The sequence below is a fragment of the Glycine max genome, chromosome 14 (assembly GCF_000004515.6).
Source record: "Glycine max cultivar Williams 82 chromosome 14, Glycine_max_v4.0, whole genome shotgun sequence".
Taxonomy (NCBI): Eukaryota; Viridiplantae; Streptophyta; class Magnoliopsida; order Fabales; family Fabaceae; genus Glycine; species Glycine max.
Genome location: NC_038250.2, coordinates 9677038 through 9697962, shown reverse-complemented (window position 1 = coordinate 9697962; position 20925 = coordinate 9677038). Strand labels below are relative to the sequence as shown.

Sequence of the window (20925 nt, the reverse complement as noted above, 5' to 3'; positions counted from 1 at the left end):
GATTACTAGTTAAATTGAAATATTTTCATACAAGATGATTTAGCACTAGTGATGATCAATTTAAATTTTAAAAAATTATTTACTATTGCTTCCTTTTCATATTTTTAGATATTTTATTATTATTTTTTATCTCAAAATAAAGAGTTTAAAGTTTAATTAATAATAATTTTTAAATAAAATTCTATTTAATATCTTATTACTAATTACTAATAATGCATATATAAAGATCGAATATATATTAAATAAACACATTTTAGTTTAGAGATTTTAGACTAAAAAATCCCCCCAATATCCTTCCAAATATTTGACATAATTAAATATTCAAAACTCAAATTTAAAATTTTTAATTAAAAGAAAATAATATCTCGTGAGTTAATAAATTTTTTTATGAGTGTCCACGCTCAGGCTAGTTGATTTGCCTGTTTTATGACTAATAACGACATTTTTAGTCTAGAAATAGATATTTTATTTTCATTAAGTATTATTCATCTAAAAATACGGGAAAATGTAATAAAAAAAAAAAAACTGGATGTCAGGACTAGAAGCATGAAACGGCATCGTTGTGAGGGTCTCTCTCTCCTTCAGTTTTGCGCACAAAAAGTACGAATTTTTCATTTTGCTCCGTTACAGAGCAACCCCAGACAGAGGAAGAAAAAAGAACAACATCCAAGAAAACCAGCAGAGCACCTCCCAAGATCCGATCAGATCCATTCAACCCTCTCTCTTCACTTTCTCTCTCTACCTTCAATATCCCATTTTTTCTCACTTCCCCCAAACCCATTTCCGCTCTCGCCGGTTAGGGTTTCTTCAATTCCTTCTCCAAATGCGCTAGATCGACACCCAGAAGTTCAAGTGCATGAAGCTTTGGTGCTTTCCATGGCTATGCTTCACTGAAGAAGAAGAAGAAGAGCGCAACGTTCCAAAACCTATGAAGGAAGACGACATTTTCGGAAACGACGTCGTTTCCGACGACGACGACGACGGAAACAATACCCGCGGCGGCGACGACGAGCAATTCGCGACGGCGCGCACCGATGCATTGGGCTCGTGGCCCGGCGAGAGCAGCTCCACCGCCGCCGCCGCATGTTCGGAAACCCCCGCCGCCGGCGGCGAGAGCCGCGATTCGAGCCACAAGCGCGCCAAGTTCTACGCGGATTTCGAGTGAGTTTGCGCGAAACGCGCGTCTTGAGTGTGTGTGCATTGCTTGTTGTAACGATGATGACGTGTCTGGCGTTGTTTGCAGTGACGATTGTTCAAGCTTTTGAACTCGAAACTAATATTAAAGACTCTTTCTTTTTCCTTTTTGCGGTTTTTCAGTGACGATTGATTGTGGATTTTGTCGTTTTTTTTTTGCAGGGAGCGTAACTTTTCAACGCATGCCGGAAAGTGCGGTGCATCTAATGAATACGGTGATTATGACCATATTAAAGGTACTCTTCGACCCAACGGTGAGACTTGTTATGATGCATTTGCATTGATGGGTGCTGTTGAGGAGAGTAGTAGTGGCTTTGATTCCAGCATTGTGAAAGAGGGTGAGGGAGATGATAGTGATATCTCGAAAGTTGAAGATGTAGAGGTCAGAATGGATCTCACCGATGACCTGTTGCATATGGTAATTCACGTGTAAAAATGAAAAAAAAAAAATCTTTTTTTTGGTGCTGTTTCTTTCTCTTTTAAGTGAATTTAGCTTATTGTGGTACCTGGGTATGATTTTTAAAATTCACCCTTTTGTGGGTCTGTTTTCCTTTTATTATCTCTTATGGTCTCTTTTGGTATCCGTGAAATTTAGGTTTTTTCGTTTTTGGATCATCCCAATCTCTGCAAAGCTGCCAGGATTTGTAAGCAGTGGCGAGGTGCCAGTGCTCATGAAGATTTCTGGAAAAGTTTGAATTTTGAAGATCGGAACATATCTGTCGAACAATGTGAGCCTATATATATATATATATATATATATTGTAGTAAGCTGTTATTTGTGGAAGTTTTTAGTTTTATGTTGTAGAAGTAAAGTTATCAATCCTTGATAGTAGAGTGAAATGACTAGCCTCAAAATCCCTAAATGCTTTAACAGGTTGGCTGCTTTACCAAGATTGTTTGCCGAACCTGAATAATTTATCCTATTCAAAACATTAAGTAGGAAGTTGAGCAGCAGAACAGAGGGTGAAAATAAAAAACAATGAAAGATGAACAGAGGTTTGCTTTAAATGTGAAAGATCGTTTCCAATTTTTCTGATGCCACATGTGTCATGAAAATGACAAGAATATGAAAGGAAGGGTTGGAAAATTCAGAAAATGGGGGCAAAATTGGGTTACTTTAAATTTGTAGTGGCCTCCAGCTGCAACGTGCTGTTAATACGCCATTGCAATGTTATAACATATACATGATGACTACAAGTAAAAGTCTTGCTTTATTTAAACCTTTTTGTTGGTTAATGTGCTTATTAGAACTCAATATGAATTTACAGTTGAGGACATGTGTAGGCGTTATCCTAATGCCACAGCAGTGAGCATATCTGGTTCTGCTATTTACTTGCTTGTCATGAAGGCCATCTGTTCATTAAGGTAGGTATTTGACATACAGTATTGCAGTCAATCAAGTTATATCTTGGATGCCAGCTGATTTGTTATCATCATTTTCAGGAATCTAGAGGTTCTAACATTAGGAAGAGGACAGATAGCTGATACTTTTTTCCATGCTTTAGCTGATTGTTCTATGTTGAGAAGATTGAATATCAATGATTCTACACTAGGCAATGGCATTCAGGAGATAACTATTAATCATGACAGATTGTGTCATCTTCAATTGACAAAATGCCGTGTAATGCGAATAGCAGTCAGGTAAATATGTTTTATGGCTTAACTGACACTTAGTTGTCAGTTTGCTGATCAATTAAATTGAGATTATTTATTCTTTTTCAGGTGTCCACAACTTGAAACTATGTCGTTGAAGCGCAGTAACATGGCACAGGTTGTGCTTAATTGTCCACTTTTGCATGAGCTTGATATAGGCTCTTGCCACAAACTTCCTGATGCTGCAATACGAGCTGCTGCAACTTCATGTCCTCAACTGGTCTCACTGGACATGTCAAATTGTTCATGTGTCAGTGATGAAACTCTGCGTGAAATCGCGTTGAGTTGTGCCAACCTTAGTTTTCTTGATGCATCATACTGCTCAAACATATCTTTGGAGGTGTGCTATATAGTCTATAATCATTTTTGTATATATAGATTAAATAAGGTTTTCTGGCTTTGTTTGTCATGGCTGCTCACTTGTTTGTTTTATCTTTGTAGTCTGTTAGACTGCCAATGTTAACAGTTTTAAAGCTTCATAGTTGCGAGGGAATTACTTCTGCCTCAATGGCTGCAATAGCTCATAGTTATATGTTGGAGGTATGTTATTTGTCTTAGATACTAGAAATTAGTTGTGTCTGAATTACTGAGTATAGACTTCCAGGATGAATAAACGGTGCCACTGCTACTGCAGGTTTTGGAGCTTGACAATTGCAGCCTGTTGACTTCAGTGTCTTTGGATCTTCCTCGTTTGCAAACTATTAGATTGGTACACTGTCGCAAGTAGGTTTCTGCTTCATTTTTCTTTCTGGCCAGAAAGTATTGTAATTCTATTATTGGCTTTGACTTTCTTGGTTGCCTGTGTACTTGTTTAATTCCACACCCTATCCCTGTTTTTCGGTAGTCTTTTCTAATTTATTTTCTTGAATTGCTCAATTGGCAGATTTGCTGATTTGAACTTGAGGACTATGATGCTTTCTTCTATACTGGTATCAAACTGCCCTGCACTCCATCGTATCAACATCACTTCAAATTCACTTCAAGTATGTCTTGTAATCATGTCTGTTGTTTTTTCCTCCATGCCCATGTATACTATAGTAGTGTTAAAGGATGGACTTTCTGGTGATGCAGAAATTAGCATTGCAAAAGCAAGATAGTTTAACCACGCTAGCACTGCAATGCCAATCTTTACAAGAAGTGGACCTCTCAGAATGTGAATCTTTGACAAACTCCATATGTGATGTTTTTAGTGATGGTGGAGGATGCCCTATGCTGAAATCACTAGTTCTTGATAATTGTGAGGTACTTGAAATATGTCCCCTTTTTTTGACACTTGGCTGGATCAAAATGCTTATCCATGATCTGTGCTAGTAGTATATACTGACAAATTACATGAATTTTGTGATACACATTGGTGCTATTTACCATATTCTACTTGTTTTTCTAGTCCACTTATCTAGTAGGTGTGGCATGACTAGTAAGTTGAAAATTTGGCCTGTGGAGCTATATTTTATGATATCATCAATCATATTTTTTAATCTGTGACATTGATCACTACTAACTTTACAAGTTTTGGAAGGGGTTTTCTTGATATCTACACGTAAATGAGCTAGTGTGCTTGAGATAATTGAGGTATTACAAATTACAAATATTACCAAAATTAGTGGAAACAGATGCATGACGTATTGTCACGATGTTAGTATTTCAATGAATTAATTGGACACTATTTGTTTCACCATGGATCTCTTAGCTGGTGCTGAAAAGTCCTTTACGCACTGCACTTCTTGATTATCAGTCTTAGTGTAAAATACATCAGCCACGCTTTATTTATAGGCAGCTATCCAGCAGCTAACAGTTATAGAATTCCAACTGACAATAGCTTCCCTACTAACCAACAAAACATCCTTTTCTTATTTATGTTTATATGTCTCTCAATTTTTCTGGTGGTTGCACTTGTGAGAGATTAGGTTCCTTTGAATTTCTGCTTTTTCTTATTGCTGATTTTATTGGTGAAATGTTTTGGACTTCGTTTTTTTTTTTTTTTTTACTGAACTTTGGTGTTTTACTGAATTTAGAGCTTGGAATCAGTTCGGTTCATCAGCACCACTTTAGTCAGTCTTTCCCTTGGTGGTTGTCGGGCGATCACTGCTCTTGAGCTCACATGCCCTAACCTTGAGAAAGTCATTTTGGATGGTTGTGATCATTTGGAAAAAGCCTCCTTTTGTCCTGTAAGTTGCATTGATATCTTAGTTGCTTTATACTTTTTTTGTGGGTTAAATTTTTTGAATTCTTATGCTTGATTTGATCATTTTGCCAAATATGCTAAATCTATAATTAATACTGAATTTTAATACAAAATCTGCTTGTGGATTTTTCTGTTTCCATGGTTTAAGAACTAGTTTGTGCGTTGCAATCAAAGGGTTCGTTTTTGGGTTAAGGCTTGGGACTAAATGTACATAATGACGTAAAGAATTTTTGTGGTATGTATGATATACAGTTGCTAAGTTCATTTCTTCTTCACCTGCTTTCTTAGGTTGGCCTTCGGTCTCTCAATTTAGGAATATGTCCTAAATTGAATATACTCAGCATAGAAGCCATGTTTATGGTCTCACTTGAGTTGAAAGGATGTGGTGTACTGTCTGAAGCATCACTTAATTGTCCTCTCTTGACATCTTTGGATGCTTCCTTTTGCAGGTGATGGTTCATTTATTATTTTTTTTGTATCCTGCCTGTATGTGGACTGATTTTTTTTTTTGGCATACAGCCAACTTACTGATGAATGTTTGTCTGCCACAACGGCCTCATGCCCATTGATTGAGTCATTAATATTGATGTCATGCCCATCAATTGGTTTAGATGGACTTTGTTCTTTGCGTCGGCTCCCAAATTTGACCCTGCTGGATTTATCATACACCTTTTTGGTCAATTTGCAGCCTGTTTTTGAGTCTTGTTCACAGCTAAAGGTTAGAGTTACCATTTATTTTCATGCTCATTTTTACTTCAATGTGACATGTTACAAATATCACAATGGTTGTAGAGTGCCACCACACCACCTGCGCGCTCAAGAATAGTGCTGCCAATTTTAGTCAGACAAATAATTTTAATAGCACCTAATGAAATTGTGATATTAATTTGTTATGATGTTGCGAGCCCTGGTGCAGCGGTAAAGTTGTGCCTTGGTGACTTGTTGGTCATGGGTTCGAATCCGGAAACAGCCTCTTTGCATATACAAGGGTAAGGCTGCGTACAACATCCCTCCCCCATACCTTCGCATAGCGAAGAGCCTCTGGGCAATGGGGTACGAAGTTTTTTTTTTCCACATTGGATAGGAATGTAACCAGTATACTCTAATGAAATTGTGATATTAATTTGGTTCACTTGTATGTACAAAATAATTGGTAATAATGATTAAATTTTTTGGATGCTGGGTATATCTTGGAATTTGGATGATTCTTTAATTCCATGAAGTTTTTAATAATTGTTGTTATGATGTTCCACATTGGATAGGAATGTAACCAGTATACTCCTCTTATATGACATGTGCAATCCTCCTCCCTTAAGTCAGCTTTTGGGAGTGAGTCAGGTCTGATCCATTTCTCATAATTATTACCTCATTTTATGTTGACTTTAAATAAAATTCATTGGTTTAATTATTCATTTGGTTCCTTATACTTGCACTTTTTTTATGTTTTGGTCCCTATATGTAGAGACTACACATTTTAGTCCCTATACATGCACTTTTGATTCTGTTTTGGTCCCTGCTATCAATTGTCTGAACTCCATTAGGTAAAACCACCACAAATTTCTTGGTGGTTGTTAAACTGCCAAATTATGAAATTGAAATAATGATTCGAAAACGAGGGTGAGAGAAAAGATTTTAGTTGTCAAATCAAATCTAATGTTATTATACATACATATATTCCTTGGTACTTAGACCAATGGTAATAAAATGATAAATTTACCTTTCTGTAATTATTCTCTTAGCCATTTTCTGATTGTTATTCCTTGTTTCTTGAAGGTATTAAAGTTGCAGGCATGCAAATATCTCACTGACTCATCACTTGAGCCTCTTTACAAAGGTGCTTTACCAGCACTTCAGGAGTTGGACTTGTCTTATGGAACACTGTGTCAGTCTGCCATAGAGGAACTTCTTTCTTGCTGCAGACACCTTACACGTGTGAGCTTGAATGGCTGTGCCAATATGCATGATTTAAACTGGGGATGCAGTCGTGGGCATATTGCTGAATTGCCTGGTGTAAATGTCCTATCTATTGCAACTTCCCATGAAAATGTCCACAAGTTAAGTGAGCAACCCACCCGGTTACTGCAGAACCTAAACTGTGTGGGATGTCCAAACATTCGGAAGGTTTTCATTCCATCAACGGCACATTGTTCACGTTTGTTGTTTTTAAACCTTTCTCTATCAGCTAATTTGAAGGAAGTTGATGTAGCTTGTCTCAACCTAAGCTGGCTTAATCTAAGGTATGGTTGGCTCTAATAAGTAATAACTGGGTTGATTTCTATCCTTCTCGTAACAGTTGATAATGTTTTAACTTCTCTATTCAGCAATTGTTCCTCTTTGGAAGTTTTGAAGCTAGAGTGCCCGAGATTGACCAGTCTGTTCCTTCAGGTAATTGTTTTCCAATTTAAATAGATTCTTGCTGTTAAATCTTATTCTAGCCGTGTTTGAGTATGAGGTAATGTCTTAGGTTTATGCATTACAGCCATCATGTGAACTTTATTGCGTTGTGTTTGCTTTGTTCTTTTGGCTTGGGTTGTCCTGCTCCCTTTCAAGTTCCACATAACTGTGAATGGACTGCTAACATTTTCACAAAAAATGTTTGAACTTGTGGTTGGCCTTTGTCCACTTGTAATTAGGCACAGATGAAATGTGTTTGATCTGGAGTAATTTTGACAATTGTGAATTCAACTTAAATTTATAGTCTAATGCTTGCAACTTGTCTTTTGATTCATTAGTGTACCATGACTTCTTTTGCTTTATTAATTATATTTAGTTGTTTTGATGGAGAGTGGTATTTGGGTTTTTTAGTCTTGCAACATTGATGAGGAAGCTGTTGAGGCTGCTATATCAAAATGCACTATGCTGGAGACTCTTGATGTTCGCTTCTGTCCAAAGGTAACAGCAAATAGCTGTAGAATGTGGATTCGTTCTATAATTAATTTTAGCTGATTAACCTTTTCATATGGAATGTGTTCGATGTTTGACTATTTGTCATATTTTATGGTGCTTTACAGATATGCTCAATGAGCATGGGAAGATTACGTGCAGCATGTTCTAGTTTGAAGCGTATATTCAGCAGCTTGTCATCTTCATAAACTTGGTCAGGGATCTGTGAAATTTTCCAGTGGTTTTCACTTGGAGTGAAGACACACTTGGTAATAAATCTGGTTGTATCCTCATGTATTGTAAATGGGTAACTTGCTATTGTTTGTTTGTATGGCATATATAGAAATCAGGTTTATCTTCAATGGATTGATATAAATAAATTGTCGTTGTTATACTTGTTACTATTGTAAATTTTACATTTCAATTTTGTTGATACATATTTTATTCTAAAACAGTCTAACCTTTTTTGTTGTTGTAAATAGGTGTTTCTGATCCATTCTTTGCCATGACATTCCATTGTTTATGCTGTAATTGTACTTATCGTATACTGCCATTTTTAATTTGGTTTACGCATTTTTTTTACTTGGCTATATTAATTTTGAAGGAGTTCCATTTCTCTAATGCACTCCATGCTGTTAAAATTTATTAAAAATTATAAAGTTAGAAGAGAAACATTAAATAAGATGATCCATAATATTATGTAATTTTCAATAAATGAAGTGTGTTCAAATAGTGTGTTTTTTACATTTTTCTTTTATTTTCTTCCTTTTTGGTGTATAGTAGGGCAATGCATTAAGCGCCACTGAGGTGCAAGAATATTACTGCCAATTCTGAAAATATCTTCGTGAGCATATTTTAATGGGTTAGTTATACGTTTTTGGTCAATATACTTGTTTAAAACAGTTTTAGCTCCTGTTGTCAAGAGTCTAATATGCGTTTTTACCTCATTATCAGTTTAAACTAATTGATGTTGTCAGACTATTAAATAAATTAATAGTTAAAAAAAGATACATAATTGTCTGTCAAATTCCTTATAATGCCATAAGTCACTAGGGGTGCAAATGTGTCTTGTGTCAGTTAACGCTGTAATTTGGCAGTGAGCACTAAATTTGTTAACTGGTGAAATGTATAGGGTTAAAAAAGGCTTGACATTTGTTTAGGGACAAACTAAATTTGTTAACCGGTGAAATGTATAGGATTCAAAAAGGCTTAACATTTGTTTAGGGACAAAATGAAGTTAATAAAAAGTTTAGTAACCAGTAACAATTGATTGTTGTTTTCTTCAAATTTATCCATGCAAAAGGGCTTAAGAAACTAGCAGTGGTAGCTGGCATTGCTGCCTTCCTTACGCCCCATCTATTTGTTTCAGAAATGCATGTATGTATTATCTTATGATGTGATCCGATTGTTTTGTATCCTCGTTGTGTGTTCACTTGCATTTTCTTCATTTATGTTTTTTTCTCTAAATTTTCGTATGTGAAATAATCAACAAAACTTTGCAGTGTAAGTTAGTGATATACCCCTGCGGTTAATTTGGTTGCTGTGATAACAGGCATTTTTCAGCAGTGGTAAACTTAACATCAGCGTTGCCTTTTGTGTTTGGTTTTGGCTATAAAACAAAATATCAAAACCTTGTTTTTAGGAGCTAATGATGAGTGCAGCTGTGCTCATGATTGACCTCCACTCAGAAGGATGTGGCTATTTGCTACTACTTTAGTTCTGATAGCATTTACTTTTGTTTCATCATCCTAAACTTACAGAATCGGATGGATTTCCACATGATTCAGGATTTTTTTATTATTAAATGTGCAGAGATTCAAGCCAATTGTTTGATATAATTTATGTTTAGTACGAAGTTTATGGTATTGGCTTTTGTAAATCAACCTTGCAAACCATGCCCATGCTTATTATACGGTGCATAATTGGTTGGATTAGTCAACGCTAGGAAGACAAATTTCTACATGTCTGCCACTCAGCATTGAGTGCATTCTACAGGAAAACTAATTATACTGCAAATTAGCTAAAGTGATTCTACGTCCTTTAATTGTCTCCACTACTGTTTTGTTTATCTGATGAGGGCTTCACATGCCCCAAGGCCCAGAGTGTAGAGGATAGGTGAAATAGGTGTGTTTTGTTTTGAGCTTCACCCCGTTGTTTGTGAAGAGAAAAATATATGATGTTATAAAAGCATGCCATTCATGAAGAATTTCTGAAGTAATAATCTTAATTCTTAAAAGGCTTACAAATATGCCTTGGCTCCTCTAAATAAAAAAAACTAGACCAATAGGAAAAACAAAAAACTTCCTAAGATGTACTAAATAATGATATAGAGGATGATTAATCAGTCAATATTAAGTTGTTTGCTATGTTCTTCACAAACACAACAGAAAAAAAAAGTTATTGCATATCTTACTATAGAGAGTTTGAGCATGCCATCTTGTCTTACACAGACGCTTTACACTTCAAAACCAGTAAGAGAACAATAAGAATCAAAATAATCCACCAAAAGAACCACCAACTCTGAATCCAGTTACGATGGAACCTGGTGAAGTTCCGGTTGAGAAAAGCTGATAAAGCTATGGCAATTATCAATACAAAGAGCAACAGGGCCAACCAAAAAGCAAAACTTAGGGATTGCTCATCATCTTCCAACTCACTCTCTGGTCTATGGTCTATATAGAGAGGAGACGCCACAGCTAGAACCACCAAGCTTATGGCTGCCACTCTCTCTCATAAGAGGAAAATCTGCTCCTCCTGCTGATATCTCCATGCTCCATTTAGAAGGTAGATGGTGACTGAATTACCTTGGTTCTCTTAGGGCTTGCTTTTGTTATGCTAAAATGTGTGTATGGTGGAACTACCACCCAAAATGTTAATGTGGTGAAGGGAATCTTGCTTTTCAAAAGCAACGATTAACAAGAATCGGATACACCCAACTTTTCTTTTTTCATTACTCATGTATAATAGTAGTCTGAAGACAAAACTTAGATGCGGTTTTTTTAGGTACTTTTATGCTGCTCTCTAATCAGAATTAGAGTTTCACTTTAGTAATTCAGATAATAGAAGTTTGCATTAAAGATCAGCATAGGATAGGGAAGGAAAATTCTATTTCTGATTGGAAAATAATAATAAAAGATCCTCAAAACCTATATCTAAGTTTTGTCCATAATCTAATACTACTTGGGATTGGAAATAAGACTATGGTTGCTTTTGGTTTGTTGACAGAATTAGATAGAATTATTTTTTTCAGTTCCTATCCATTTCACTGGAACCAAAATATATCAGTTTTTATCCCAATATCCTTTTCTTTGTCTACTTTTTAAATGTACCACACACACACGCAGACCATTTGTCATGTTCTGTAACTACTTAGCAGGTCAACCAAATCTTACATGTATAATGCTATTTCAGAAAGAAACATTATAATGTGTAGACTCTTCATTTATTTATATGCGGTCTGGCATGAGTATATGTCATAACTCATAAGCTAACCTATTTGATGTATCATTGCATTTGGCACTGTTGAGATTGTTAGGGAACATTTTATGTATAAAATGTTGATGAGGATAAAATGCATGTATAAGAATAAGAGATAGATTTTAGTGGAAAGTGGGGTACCCTTTACCCAAAGGTAGGAATCTCTGAACTTTAGAAAAGAGTACATGTTATACGCAAGACACAAACAGGAATTGGGCAGGGAGTTATAGTGTATGGATGTGAACAAGATTCTCCATTGTTGAATTTTTATTTGGAATCTGATGCTGTTGCTTCTGCTATGATCTCTCTCCATAATGTTAGGTATTTACGTCATAAAATTATACAAGGAATTGTTATTCAAATTGTTTAAGTGAGGTGAAATCTCACATTAAGTAGGAATGAGAAAGTTGAATAGTGAAAAGAAGACTCTAAAACTTGAGTTTTAAGATTTTGGATTAAAGTTTGACGTCAAACTCACTAATGTGATTACTCACTTATGTCACATCTATGCATGGAGTCAGGTAGCAGTGAGTCCCGTGGGCTCATGGATTTAATTAAAATGGCTTTTACTTGTTGTACAACATAAATTGTTTACAAGACAAATTACATGAAAAAGTTTAAATATAAAAATTAAGGTCTAAAAGATTAAAATTAAAAGATAAGTAATCCTTTTCTTAATGTATCACATATAATTTTATACTTACTTTTACGTCAATTGAAATCATCTCGAAATGATGGTATGGTCTCTAGCACAATGTCAGCCATCAATTTTGTAGTAATTGGGTCCAATTCTTAAAGTCCATTCAGAAAGCAGCAGCTTATTCTTGCCAGTGTTGATGTGAAAAGCAGAACCATCAACCATATACTACTGATAAAGGAGGGAATTTATGTCTCCACCTAATTGAGATCTCATATGCAACTGTAGAAAACTAATAAAAGAGAAATAGGCAAGCAATTGCAATGCAGAACCATGTTGTTCCTGATTCGTAGTCTTACTCCAAACATGTAAAACCAATCCATAGGAAGCAATCAAGCATTAAAAGAATGATAAAGCTTAGAAGTAGTTCCTAAGGCATTTTTGTCTTACTTTCTTATCAGAATTGGAGTTTCACTTCAATAACATGTGCGACAAATGTTTGCATTAAAGATCAACAATTATAATTCAATAACAATACCAAAAACATCCAAAAACATTTAAAGAACTGCATCTAAGTTTTCTGCTTCACAAAAATATTTTAGTATGAAATTTCAGCCAACATCACCATCTGCCCCAGATTCACCCCCATGACCATGACCACTTCCATCTTGAACTCCATTGGCACTCATCAAAGAGGTATGAGCTGCAGTCATCTCAGCAGCAGCTACTCCTACATCATTGTTAGCAACTGTGTTGGCTCCATGAACATTGATGCCACCACCATCACCAACAGGAGTTGTTGAAGTACACCCTTTGGTTTTTCCCTTGTGATTAGGCTTGACATGGGAGAGTTTCTCTAAATCTTTCACTTTGCTTTCCTTGCTCTTGCTTTTGCGCACTCTGATGCAGAAACAGATGGCTTTGCTTTCCATGTTTGGAAAAAGAGAAATGAAAATACACCATGTTGTTAACCTACCTCCTTTCTTTCTTTTATAACAAAACCATGGCTTGCTTTCCATGATTGATTAAGGTCTTAAAAAAATGTTTTAATGGTTTTGCTTTTACACGATCGACAAAGTCACCAGACTAACTGGCATTGATTGATTATGTCTTGTCCACACACGGTTGCTTTGTTATTAAGCAGGTATAATCTATCTTAATTAACCTATCAATTTATTTCACTTCTTTTTTCCTTCTCCCTTCTTCAATGTTATTCACAATATAAAAAAACCTTGTACAAAAAAAGTAAATATATTATCCTCACTTTGTCATTAATTATAAATTTTGTTAATAATAATTTTGTATAATTCATCAATATATATATTTTTTACACGATAGAATGTAATATAAAATATTATATTTTCACATCTCCCTTTTTAATCGGTTATTTTCAGAAATAAAGTTATTTTGTGGACAAACATAGCCTCAAAAAATATATCTTTTCTTTTCTTACTATTCTTTATATATATAGATAATTCAGCAAAAAAATATGGATAACTAGATAAATGGATGGTTAAATTGTACTTAATGTTTACATTAAATGATTATCATATGTCATTTCATTATGGAAATTGAAATTATTTTTCTAAATTTAATTTTTATATTAAGTTTTATATATATATATATATATATATATATATATATATATATATATATATATATATATAATCTTTAAATAACATTAAAATAAAAATTGATCTATAATTTCCTATCTCTTTATTTTTATACTAGCATGTTTATTTAATTTGATATTTATTTATTTATTTGAGATGTTTCTTTATTATCTTAAGTATTATTTTTAGTTCAACTTATTTAATAAATAAATAGTTTTAATTTAATTAAGTCTATATCATACTATTTACTTACAATATTTGTTTATATTTTATTTACTATTATAATTTTAATTTACTACCAATTATATTTTAATAATTGTTTTCAGATGAGTAATTCAATCAACTCAACTTCAAGTACAAAGATCTATATCAACCTAGACAATCTTGATTGTGCAAAGTTCAAAATAGGGTAAAATGAACTTCCTTCTTTTATTTTATTTTATTATACATTTTGTAACATTCAACAAACAAAATCGTTAGTTTTTTTCTAATTCTTTGATTGATGTAGTTAAAAAATGAAGCAACATAAAATAAAAGAACTATTTTCTTCAAGTTCTGCCAACATTGATAGTAACAAGAGAATGTAAAAAAAATAGAAGATCTTTGCAATATATAATGTCCATGAAATGAGTATCAGAATCACAAGTATGCTAACCTACCATGACTTTCATATTCATAAATTCAATAATACTTGATTTTTTTCTTAGTTTTAACATATATAAAATAATAGGATATTGTGTTCACAATTCATGCAACAGTCAATGAGATCGACGATATGTTTGGTTGAAATCATGTTGCATGTGAGAGATGTCAAAAGAAAGTTACAAAAAGGGAAATCCATACACTTGTGGAGAATGCAAACAACCATCCAAGTACCCAACAACAAGGTTTAATATTTGCATATAATGAATTATTTTTTATAACATAATTAAATAAATATTACAATTTTTAAAATCTTTTTTAGGTTCAAGATAGAATTGAAAGTCTCTAGTGATACCGGTGTAGCAACATTCACAATATTCGATTGAGATGCACAACAAATTCTAAACACAACAGCATCTGAACTCCTTCACACCCAACATGCAGATAAGGCTAACATATCCTCAACATTGTATACCCTTTGCAAACACACTTTTAATTTTGAAATCAAGCTCACAACTTGAAGGAAGGATTTCAAACCTATACCATCACAAAGACTTTTATCCCAAAAAATATCATTTAGCATGATCCTCTCCTCAAAGAAATTAAATAGGTAACCATATTTATAATTTATTTACATTTTTACTTCTTGTACAAAATATTAATAGTTTTGTCCACTAATTAATATTTTTATTAAAAAAGGAGTCCACTTCACCACAACAAATATCATCAAATGAGTGAGATGAAAAAATAATTATAAGTCAAAGCCTAAAGCTACAAGCATCTAACAAGTCCATTAAGAAAAAAAAGGTGAATAAACAAACTGTCACAAGTCCAAGTTCAAAATTACAATTATCTAAGAATTCAATAGATGCATCTTTATCATCAAAAGAAGAAGAAAGTCCATTAAAGAAAAATGTAAAAAAAACAATATGTCATAAGTAAAGCTTAAAGCTACAAGCATCCAAAAAGTCAAAAGATGCATCTTCATCATCAAATGAAGTTTATTCAATTTCAAAAAAAGTTTAAAAAGGAGCATATAAAAGAAAATAAAATTCAATAACAGATCACCAACAAAAGGAAAAAATACAAAAAGTCTATTTAAATGAACAATTTTTGGTATTTTATTCATATAATTTTTATGTGTTTTGCCATTATGATTGACTATTTTTCTTTGATTAAATATATTTTTTTTTTGTTGTTTTATTATGTCAATTTCACTTTATTCTTATATTGTTCTTTTAAAATTTATACACAACACTTACTTTTATCTTCACGTTAATCAATTTTAGTTGAATGGTTAATCTCTAATTTTAAAATATTCTCTTATAAATATATTGATATATAAAAAATATCTTAATTTATATGTAATTTTTTTTATCTCTTTTAATAAAAAATGATATAAAATATTATTAACAATTATATTTTTAAATTTGATTTATCAAATAAATAATTTATTTAAATATTACTTTAATTATTTATAAACTCACGCCACGCCTGCTAGTATTTGTCTAGTGAATTTTAACCCCTGAGAAATTATTACATAATTTGAAACTATTGCTCGTCTATGGTTATGGTTCTGGCTAATTTTGATCCGACATATAATTAAGATATATGGTTTACAAAAAGAAAAAGAAAAAGATAATAAGTCTCAGTTATATGTTAACCGTCAACTACATACTAATTTCTCCCTCTTAAAAATGGCATACAACTATTTGGATAACTTTTTTAAAGTGAACTTCCTATAAATTATACAATAAGGTTGTATCTGTTGATGTATGTTGTAATTCAATTAGTTAGTTAGGAGTTAGGAGTTAGTTAGTTTGACAACTATGAAGGTTGTTATAGCTACATGTGCAGTGTGTATAAAAATAATAGTGATCATGAATGAGATGTATGAGAGTGCATAATTTTTAATTCAGAATTCTAAGTTCCCTCTATTTTTTCTCAATCAATTCATTCATCTTCTCTTATTCTCTAACTTAGAGTGAGTGAGTGCATAGTGTGAGTGTGTGTGAAGAGCTTCTTTGTTCCAACAACTGGTATCCAGAGCAGAGGTTCAAGATCCTTGGATATTGAAATTGAGATGGCTTCCTTGAATGGAAATTTTCCAGCATCTATGCCCGTTCTCAAAGGCAAGAACTATGATGATTGGTGTGCTCAGATGAAGGTAATCTTTCGATTTCAAGATGTGACTAAAGTGGTGCAAGAAGGGGTTCAAGAACTTGACAGGAACCCAACTGATGCACAGAAGGTGGCTCACCGTGATTTGATGAAAAGAGATGCAAAGGCGTTGTTCATTATTCATCAGTGTGTAGATACAAATAATTTTCAGAAAATTAGATCTACTGATATTGCAAAGAAGGCATAGGATATTCTAGAGAAATCCTATGCAGGGGATAGCAAACTCAAGAAGGTGAAGTTGCAGACCTTGAGAAGGTATTATGAACTTCTACAAATGAGTGATCAAGAAAGCATTGGTGAGTTCTTTTCTCGAGTCTTGGCAATTACAAATCAAATGAATGCTTATGGTGACAAGCAATTAGACTTGGGGATCATTGACAAGGTATTGAGAACCTTGACACCAAGATTTGATCATATAGTGGTGGCAATTGAACAAGACCAGAATCTTGAAGAAATGAAGATTGAAGAACTGCAAGGAATTCTTGAAGCTCAAGAGATGAGGCTCAATGAAAGAAATTCACAAAGATCAGCTGAGCAAGCTATGCAAGCCCAAACAACCAAAGGGAACAACTATGATGGTGGCAAGAATAAGAAGGGAAAGGGAAAGTGGAAAAACAATAAGTGGAAGGGGTCAAGTGAGGGCTCCAGCAGTTCTGGTAATCATAACCAGAATGAAGAAACAGACAAGAAAGGTGGAGGGAATCACAAAGTGGGTAAGAAGAAAGTCAACAAGAAAGGGATTCAGTGTTATAACTGTCAGATATGGGGACATTTTTCAGATGAATGCAGAAATAAAAGGGTTCCAAGAAATGCAGATGAGGCTCAATTGGCACAAGATGAGGATTCTGATTCTGATAAAGTGTTACTAATGACAACAACAAACTCAAAAGAAGACAATGTTAATCTGTGGTATCTTGACACAGGATGTTCCAATCAGATGACTGGACATAGAGAGTGGTTTGTAAACATTGATGATAAGGTGAAGAGCAAGATCAAGTTTACAAATAACAGCTCTGTAACTGCAGAAGGCATTAGAAAGGTGATGATTCAGAGGAAGGATGAACAACACTCATTTATCAATGATGTGCTATATGTTCCCAATATGAAGAATAATTTGCTGAGCTTGGGATAGTTGCTAGAAAAGGGCTACTCAATGCAGATGGAGGACAGTCAAATGAAGATATTTGACAGCAAGAAGAGGCTAATCCTAAAGGCCTCTTTGTCAAGAAACAGAACATTAAAGATTGGAATTCAGATTGCAGAATTTCAATGCTTGGCTGCTTCCATAAGTGATGAAAGCTGGATGTGGCATCACAGGTTTGGTCATCTAAATTTCAGGAGTTTAAGTGAATTGAAAAGTAAGAAAATGGTTCATGGTCTTCCCCAAATTGAGATACCAAAACAATTATGTGTTGAGTGTTGTGTGTCAAAGCAACCAAGGAATTCTTTCAAGTCAGAAATTCCAATCAGATCCAAAAGAAAGCTTGAAGTGATCTATTCTGATGTGTGTGGTCCTTTTGAAGTGAAATCCCTAGGAGGTAACAATTACTTTGTGTCATTCATTGATGAATTTACTAGAAAAATGTGGATCTATTTCATTAAGCAGAAAAGTGAAGTGTTTAACATTTTTAAGAAGTTTAAGTTGTTGAGTGAAAAGCAAAGTGATGAGGTGATCAAAGTGCTTAGAACAGATGAAGGTGGTGAGTATAACTCACATGAATTTCAAGTATTTTGTGATGAAGAGGGGATAATTCATGAAGTGACATCATCTCCCTATACACCTCAGCATAATGGTGTTGCTGAGAAAAGAAACAGAACCATTTTGAACATGGCCAGGAGCATGATGAAAGGGAAGGGAATGCCTCATTATTTCTGGGGAGAGACAACTTCTACTGCTGTGTATATTCTGAACAGGTGTCCCACTAAGAGATTGCAGGGATACACACCTGAAGAAGTATGGTCAGAAAAGAAGCCTAATGTGAGTCATTTCAAAATATTTGGTTCACTGTGTTTTAGGCATGTGCCTGAGCAGAACAGAAAGAAACTTGATGACAAGGCTGAACCAATGATACTTATTGGATATCATCCAACTGGTGCCTACAAGCTGTATGATCCTAGAATGAGGAAGGTTGTGATTAGCAGAGATGTCTTGATAGATGAAACAAAGGGCTGGAATTGGAAAATAAATGTTGTTGACAATGGTGAAAGAAAGGTGATTGTGAACCTTGAAGACAAACAAAGTGAAGAGGATGTACCATAATGTGGAGAGCAACTCAGAAGGTCACAAAGAGAGAGACAAGCACCACAAACACTTAGAGATTATGAATTGTATCCTGATACAACAATCACTGCAGAAGGGGATTTTGTGCACTTTGCTCTACTTGCTGAATCAGAACCAATGAGTCATGATGAAGCCTCACAAAGTTCACATTGGAGAGCAGCTATGGAAGAAGAATTGAGATCAATTGAGAAGAATCAGACTTGGGAGTTAGTCCATTTGCCTCAAGGAAAAAGACCAATTGATGTGAAGTGGGTCTATAAGACTAAAGTAAAGCCTAATGGAGATGTGTCCAAGTATAAGGCAAGATTAGTAGCAAGGGGATTTCTGCAAAAACATGGCTTGGATTACAATGAGGTTTTCGCTCCAGTTGCAAGACTTGAAACTGTTAGGCTCATTGTGGCAGCTGCTTGCAACATAAATTGGTCTCTATATCAACTGGATGTGAAGTCAGCATTTTTTAATGGGCCACTTGAAGAAGAAGTCTACATAACTCAACCACCTAGTTATGTAGTTGCAGGACAAGAGGATAAAGTCTACAAGTTGAATAAGACACTATATGGCCTCAAGCAGGCTCCTAGAGCCTAAAATATGAAAATTGATAGTTTCCTAGTCCAGCAGAATTTCACCAAGTGCCCTACTGAGCATGGAGTTTATGTCAGAAACACAGATTCTGGTGAGTTTTTGATAATATGTCTCTATGTAGATGATTTGCTAGTGACTGACAGTAGTAAAGAAGATATAAAAGTGTTCAAAGGAAGAATAATGGATGAATTTGAGATGTCTGATCTTGGTGAACTATCATACTTCCTGGGTATTGAATTTGTTTCTACCAGTAAAGGGATTTTCATGCATCAAAAGAAGTATGCAGAAGACATTCTGAAAAGGTTCAATATGATGGAGTGTAATTCTGTTATCACACCAACAGAAACTGGAATTAAGCTGCAAATAGATGGGGATGAGAAAAAAGTTGATCCTACCTTGTACAAGCAAATTGTAGGCTCATTGAGGTACCTATGTAACACCAGACCTGATATTGCCTATTGTGTTGGGTTGATAAGCAGGTTTATGGAGAAACCAAAGACACCTCACTTCTTGGCAGCAAAGAGGATTCTGAGGTATGTGAAAGGAACATTGGATCTTGGCATTTTATATCCTTACAGTCAGAAGAATATAGAAAGAGAAGTGTTTGGTTATAGTGATTCAGATTGGTGTGGTGATAAGGATGCTAGGAAAAGCACTACTGGTTATGTTTTCAAATTTGGAACATCACCAATCTCTTGGTGCTCAAAGAAGCAGGGTGTAGTGGTTTTGTCAACATGTGAAGCAGAATATATTGTTGCTGCTATGGCAGCCTGTCAAGCTCTATGGCTGGAAGCTTTAATGGAAGAACTAAACTTGAGAAATTGCAGTCCTATAAGGTTGTTGATGGATAACAAATCAGCAATTGATTTAGCTAAGCATCATGTGGCACATGGCAGGAGTAAACATATTGAAACCAAGTTTCATTTCCTGCGTGATCAAGTGAGTAAGGAGAAGCTTGAATTGGAGTTTTGCAGGTCTGAAGATCAAGTTGCAAACATACTAACTAAGCCATTGAAGTCTATCAAGTTCAAGGAATTGAGAGACAAGTTAGGAGTGACATCCTTGACAAATCTGAATTAAGGAGGAATGTTGATGTATGTTGTAATTCAGTTCGTTAGTTAGGAGTTAGTTAGTTTGACAGCTATGAAGGTTGTTATAGCTACATGTGCAGTGTGTATAAAAATAATAGTGATCATGAATGAGATATATGAGAGTGCAAAAGTTTTAATTTAGAATTCTAAGTTCCCTCTATTTTTTCTCAATCAATTCCTTCATCTTCTCTTATTCTCTAACATTGAGTGAGTGAGTGTATAATGTGAGTGTGTGTGAAAAGCTTCTTTGTTCCAGCAGTATCAATAATTTTTTTATTAAGTTAAAATGGTGTAAAATTAAATTAAATATTATATATGCATACTGACACAAACTTGTGCCCTTTATAATTATGTTTTCCATGAAATGTTCTGCCTAACTATTGCTTTCAAGGTTCTTCTTTCTGTCAAATTTTTTTTCCCCCGTAGATTTGACACATGTTTAACGCGAGGTAGGTAAAAAATGGTTTGTTTTATATTTTAATACCTGTGAACCCGAACGATAATCA

At 34.4% G+C, this 20925-nt stretch overlaps 3 protein-coding genes across 3 annotated transcripts; 2 read left to right on the top strand and 1 right to left on the bottom strand.

The window, feature by feature from the left end:
• The first annotated feature begins 564 nt into the window (after positions 1 to 564).
• LOC100782842 (F-box/LRR-repeat protein 15) lies at positions 565 to 8394 on the top strand. The gene is made up of 17 exons (XM_003544501.5): positions 565 to 1161; positions 1357 to 1612; positions 1790 to 1922; positions 2463 to 2559; positions 2638 to 2835; positions 2917 to 3187; positions 3289 to 3387; positions 3482 to 3570; positions 3731 to 3830; positions 3919 to 4089; positions 4863 to 5015; positions 5321 to 5481; positions 5552 to 5750; positions 6806 to 7269; positions 7354 to 7417; positions 7838 to 7924; positions 8044 to 8394. Exons 1-17 carry the CDS (start codon positions 857 to 859, stop codon positions 8122 to 8124), a joined length of 2928 nt encoding a protein of 975 aa, XP_003544549.1. The 5' UTR covers positions 565 to 856; the 3' UTR covers positions 8125 to 8394.
• Positions 8395 to 12386: 3992 nt separating this feature from the next.
• On the bottom strand, positions 12387 to 13137 carry LOC100305944 (uncharacterized). Its single transcript, NM_001248387.2, has one exon. It carries the CDS (start codon positions 13046 to 13048, stop codon positions 12641 to 12643), a length of 408 nt encoding a protein of 135 aa, NP_001235316.2. The 5' UTR covers positions 13049 to 13137; the 3' UTR covers positions 12387 to 12640.
• A 6197-nt stretch (positions 13138 to 19334) lies between these two features.
• Positions 19335 to 20408, top strand: LOC106795777 (uncharacterized mitochondrial protein AtMg00810-like). Its single transcript, XM_014766685.1, has one exon. The coding sequence runs from the start codon at positions 19335 to 19337 to the stop codon at positions 20406 to 20408; it is 1074 nt and encodes a 357-aa protein (XP_014622171.1).
• The last annotated feature ends 517 nt before the right edge of the window (positions 20409 to 20925 follow it).